The 6,000-nt window shown below is 44.5% G+C and overlaps 1 protein-coding gene across 3 annotated transcripts in view; it reads left to right on the forward strand.

Moving 5' to 3' along the window:
• Positions 1–5,745, forward strand: part of SHLD1 (shieldin complex subunit 1) — a 97,237-nt gene extending 91,492 nt beyond the window's left edge. For all 3 annotated transcript variants that reach the window (XM_043602846.1, XM_043602847.1, XM_043602845.1), the window contains one exon: positions 3,077–5,745. In XM_043602846.1, the coding sequence (XP_043458781.1) occupies positions 3,077–3,519 (443 nt within the window). In that variant the 3' untranslated portion in view covers positions 3,520–5,745. The remainder of the gene's footprint in view (positions 1–3,076) is intronic.
• Positions 5,746–6,000: the final 255 nt, after the last annotated feature.

Genomic DNA, 6,000 nt, shown 5'->3' on the forward strand with positions numbered 1-6,000 from the left:
AGGGACACCTCATCTAGCCATTGTGGGACCCCTTGCCCACCCCCTTCTCCCATTGGCTCTCCAATAGTACTGTTTATTAGGCAAGTACTGTTCACCAAGCCATGGGCTAAGGCTTTTGTTTGTTTGTGTTAGTATTAAAGTAGGCACCAAAGGAAATTTTAACAGTTATTCTTCCAGAGGAGGAATTTAATGACTTAATTAAATAATTCTGTAATTATTTTTCTTGAAAGAATCTCAAACTCATAGAAAATTTGCAAGTATAATACAAAGAATTTTTTATTTTCTGGAATTATTTGAGAGTAAGTTGCCAGCCCGATGCCCACCACCCCTGATTTTCCAATAAACAAGGACATTCTCCTACATAACCGAATGAAACTATCAAAATGAGGAAGTTCACAGGGCACATTACTACCATCTAATCCTCAGGCCCCACTCAGGCGATCCCAGTAACGTTCTTTATAGCAAAAAGACCTAGTTGAAAATCATGTGTTGCTTTTAGTTGTCATGACTCTTTGGTACTCTTCAGTGTACCGTCTTTTGCTCCGTCTTTTCTGGGTTTTCATGACCATGGCACTTCTGAAGAGTACAGGCCAGTCAGTTTGTAGAACATCTGTCGGTTTTATCTGTCGCTCCCTCATAATTGGGTTCAGGGGCTGCACCTTCGGCAGGACTATCAGAGAAGTGGTATTGGGTCTTCCTCCTGCATCTGGTCAGGTGGCAACAGGGTTTCGATTTGTCCCATTACTGGTGATACTCACTTAGGTCACTTGATTAAGGTGATATGTGCCATGATTCTCCGCTCTGAAGTTATTTTTTTCCCATTTGTAACTAGTAAGTATTTTATGGGGAAGTGCTCTGAGACTGTTCCTCAGCAAACTTGCAATTATTTTATGGATTTATGGTTTTATATTTTAATAACTGGGCTACCATCAGTTACAGGTACTCTCATAATTTATTTTGATGCTTAAGTTGTTCCAGATGTGGCCAGGTGATCCCTTTGGAGCTGGCCTCTGCTCCCCGTTGACAAGCCTCCATCAATATTTGAGCATTCTAGATAGTAAGATGCACCAGGCCCATCTTGTACTGTCCTTAATCAGCCTGGAATCGGCCATTCTTCAAGGTGGCTGAGTGCTTTGTTTTTGGGCTACTTGTGTGGTGGACCAGTGAATGCTCGTCCACGTGTGGGCTGCGTGTGTCTCACACCATGTGTCCACATCCTTCTTGGGTGCTTTGGATTAACTACTCCTCTGTTCCTTGTCTTACCATAGAAGTTCTAGAAGAGAGATCATTTACTAAAACTCTTGTAGATGAGAACTCCAAAGCTCAGCAAGGTGATATGGTGTCTAGCTGGTAGCAAAACTGGAGTCAAAACCATAAATCTCTTCTCTTTTTCTATAACCATCCACTGCATCACACAACTTTTTTAATCGTGAGTGCAAATATTTTTATCATAGCTACTAGTTGAGTTAATGGGGTGAGGGGTGTATGTGTGGAATTAAAGCTAGTAATTTATTAAAGCTTATATCAGAGCAAAAAAGGAAAATATATTTTGATTTAATGTATACAATTTTAAAAATTAAAACTGGTTGGTGTATAAGGAATTCTGTAAATTATTTGTGGGGAATCTTTTCTAGAACACATTGTCAGCTTGGGATTCTCTGTCTCCCTCTCTCTCTGCTCCTCCCCCGCTCATGCTTGCACACATGTGCATGTACGCTCTCTCTCTCTCTCTCTCAAAAATAAATAAACATAAAAAAAAAAAGAATTAAAGTTCCCAAAGAGGTACAGAAAGTTAGATCAAGGACTAGGATTTGGCTCCAGTTCTGGCTTCTTATTGTCTATTATTAAATCAGTTTATTTGTTACTCCTTTAAAAAACAGAAAGGTGGTGATTTTAATTGAGAGAGAAAGAGTCCATAGGATTACTGTAAGGAGTAGAAAAAGAAAATGTCTGAACTGTGTAAATGCCCAGCACTGTCTACGTTAGGGGTCTGTATCTGTGCCTGTATTAGGCACTGTATCTGTGCCATGGATCCTTTTGGCATCTGGTGAAGCCTTCCCACCCTTTCTTAGATAATGTTTTAAGTGAAAAAATTGAAATGTATGGGATGATCAAGGGAAAAATATTGAAATGTAGTTATTAAGTTAGTTAAAGAACAAATTTACAATATTATAATGAATATTTTTTAATTAATGTTTAAATAATAAGTTCTAGTATCAGGACCAATAAATGTGTCTTAGTCTACTTGGGCCACCATAACAAAATACCATAGACCGGGTGGCCTAAACAACAGAAATTTATTTTCTCAGAGTTCCAGAGACTGGAAGTCTGAGATCATGGTGCCAGCATGGCTGAGGTCTGAGAAGGGTTTCCTGGCTTAGAGAAGGCCACCTTCTCATTGTGTCCTCTCATTGCCTTTCCCCAGTCTTGCACCTGGACAGACAAGAGAGAGAAAAAAAGCGAGAGATCTCTTCCTCTTTTTATAAGGCCACCACTCCTATCAGATTAGGCACCCACCCCTTATGACCTCATTTAACCTTAGTAACCTCCTAAATGCCCCATCTCCAGATCCAGTCACGTTAGGGACTAGGGCTTCAACTGTGAATTTTGGAGGCCACACTTCAGTCCAGAGCATAGCGATGGCATAAATGATATTTTGAAACATCTTCTGCAGACTGTAATGTGGTATGAAAATAGCTGTGAGCTATTGGCAACAAAGTCATACGTACTGCTGCTAGTAGGTTTGTTGCTTACATTTATTATGGAAGGGAATGCTTAATTTTTGATCGAGGGTAGTGAAAATAAAGATACAAGTTTTCTCCCTACCCAAATTCACAACTACCCTGAACTTCTGTACAAAGACCATAGATAAGAACTCCTGAAACATGCACATAAGATGTTCTTGTTTGGAGCAAACAAGTGGCATAACCCTCAGGATGGTGGGGATCAATTCCAAAATCGGCCAGTCCTGCCCAGTGCCAGTCACCCAGGAGCAGCAGGTGACTTGAAGAGACATCATCTGCTTCTGGCCTTTTTGAATGTGTGTTCAAGTACTGGAATGTGTTTTGTCTTGCAGATACCAGTAACCTAAATTCTGAACAAAATGATTCCTGGACCTCTGAGAACTTCTGGCTGGACCCTTCTGTGAAGGGCCAGGTGAAGACCAAGGCAGAGGATGATGGGCTTCGGAAATCCCTGGATAGATTCTATGAAGTGTTTGGCTGTCCACAGCCGGCCTCTGGAAATGCACTCTCCGCAGCAGTCTGCCAGTGCCTGTCTCAGAAAATCAACGAACTGAAGGGCCAGGAGAGCCGAAAGTATGCCCTCCGCAGTTTCCAAATGGCCCGGGTCATCTTCAACCGGGATGGCTGCTCGGTCTTACAGAGGCATTCCAGGGATGTCCACTTCTACCCATCGGGAGAAGGAAGTGTGTCTCTGGATGATGAAAAGCCAACCCCGGGACTTTCCAAAGATATCATTCATTTCCTCTTGCAGCAGAATGTGATGAAAGACCTCTAAGTAGTGCCTGGTGGTAAGAGCAGGCAGTGTGGAGAGTGGTCCGGTGGCCAACGCTGTTAGTGCACATCCACTTCCCCTCCAGCCCCTCTTGCCAGCTCTGTGTGTCCAGCCCCCTGTGTGTCTGGCCCCTGTGTCCACACCACCTCCCACCCCACCCTACCACTCCCTTTGACTTAAGGCCGGTGACTGACTGATTGTGGAGCCCAGAAGCACATCTTCCTTGCCCCAAGGAAGGAAGGACATGCTCTGAGGCATAAATTACTCTCCAGAGCTCCCCTCTGGATCAGGCCAAGACTGGGACTTCACACGAAATCACTCCCTCGCTCAGCACCTGCCGTTTCCCTGTCCTCCCATTCATCTACTGGTGTCTCCCAGGGGCCTTTCCTTAATATATCTCTTGTACCTGGATCCTTGACTCAGAGTCTACTTCTGGGAGAACCCAACCTAAGGGAACAGGCTTTCTTTGTTACATGAGTTTTTTAAAGGATTTAAAGCTCTGCACCAAAGCAAGTATAAGAATTATACCAAGTTGTAGAACTGAGGGCATGTGACTGCACATGTATTTCCCAAAATAACATAAAGATTTAAATACGGTTCCCAAAAGTGCATCACATCTTCCTCATACCCCTGCCTCTCCAAAGCCAGAATTCCCTGTTTTGTCATCCTAACAGGGTGTGGAAGGAACATTTGGATCATCTAAAATAAGAGCTAAGATTTGCAAATTCAAAGAAGGGGGGGCGGGGCTCTGTCTCCACCAGATTGCCAGTGCGGAAGGTGTGAAGAAAACAAATGTGCGCCACCTACCGAAGGACGCACCGCGAGGCTGACGGGACGCTCGCGGCCTTGGCAGTTTGTGGTGGAAGGGAGTAAGGAATCCTTTGCCCAAGTGGACTCCTCCCTGTCATTTTTGCCTTCTGCCTGTACCCTCTGTCACCCTCTGAACAGTTGGCCCCTCACCCCTGTCCGGTCCTTGCTCCGCCAGGGAGTGGCTTTAAACAGCCTGCGCCGCCTTGCGCCGGCCGAGGCCCTGCTCCACGGCCGTGTCCTGAAACCCCCCTTTGAGACTCGGGTAGTAGAATGACGTCACCTGGCACCGAGCTCTTGGAAGCTGTAACTGGAGGCCTCGTGCTAATCCCTGCCTCGACAGCCCTTCAAATAAATTACGTTGGCAGAAAGAGGGCTATCGTTTGTTTGGGGGAACGACAAGATGAGGCTGGCAACACAGTGCAGTTAGATTTTGAGAAACTCGAGGTGAAATTTCATTGGCCTAAGGCTCCATAAGCTTGCCAGAAAGCGGAGTTTGCAAACGGATCGGATCGGCCTCGAGGCGCGCATGAAGAGTGAGTGAGCCCTCTCAGGCAGGTCTCTTGGGGACTCTCCGAGCAAGAGTGGGGATTTTGCTTGAAAGGTCAGGGATTACATGCCAAGGCTTCCAGTGTCGGGAAGAGCAGAGGTAAGAAACAGTGTTTCACACTGCAGTGCAGAAGCCCCTTGGAAGAGACCTAAATGATAGGAACTAGGAAATGGGGAGGTCTCTGAGAGATACTGAAGGAAACAAGACTCCGCGTTTTCCTCTGACAAGCAATCATGTGAGTCTCTCCCCAGGAGCTTCTCCTATGCAACACCCCCAAATTACTCGTAAACCAGTGGGCCTTACAATTGAAAATGTGCAGGTTGAATTTTAAGGTCCGTAGTTTTATTGTTTTTTAAGGTGGAGCAAATTAATAGACGCAGCTGAAGAATGCTGTAGATTTCAGAATTATTCATTCACTGAAAGGAATATTGGAGATTAGTTTCCATGGCCACCAACAGAAGGAAACTGGATTATTTTATACTGTTTTTATAACAGAAGATGGAAGCTATTCCAATCTCCATGCCGGAAGCAGCCGCTTCTGTTTGGCACTGAGATTTTAGTATTGGTAATTTTGTAACCTTTATTATTATCAGTGCTGAGGGTGCTCAGTAAAAAGAGGTAGATCCTGAAACCAGAGCATTTAGAAACCTGGAAGCCAGAATCACCTTAGGGTGAAGGGAAAAAAAAAAAAAGAGGAAGAAAAGAGTGTGGTGTGTGTTTGCTTGTATCTGAGTAAGTGCTTGTGACAGGTCAGTACAAGATATTTGATTCCCTGCAGTCTCGCTCTCTAATTTGATCTTCACAACGTTGGGATGGCATTTTCCATTTATCCCTGTTTACCTTTAATAAAGACTAAGAGATAAGGGTGTTAAGGCTCTGGCCTTTGGCATTATTGTCTGTCTCTGCCCTCCTGATCACTTCACCGTCTTATCATCCCGTGAACACTCTCACTGGCCTATGATATCATCTGTGGCCCTTTTCAGAGGTCTCTGAGAGGGAGGATTTGCTCGCAGGAACATCAGAACTCCAAAGAAGAGAACCTGTTGCCAGTGTCTTGCATGTGTATGACTGTTACTCACTTCACTAGTCATTTCTTTACGTGACCTACGTGAGAACACGTGCCGTAG

The sequence above is a fragment of the Prionailurus bengalensis genome, chromosome A3 (genome assembly GCF_016509475.1).
Source record: "Prionailurus bengalensis isolate Pbe53 chromosome A3, Fcat_Pben_1.1_paternal_pri, whole genome shotgun sequence".
Classification (NCBI taxonomy): domain Eukaryota; kingdom Metazoa; phylum Chordata; class Mammalia; order Carnivora; family Felidae; genus Prionailurus; species Prionailurus bengalensis.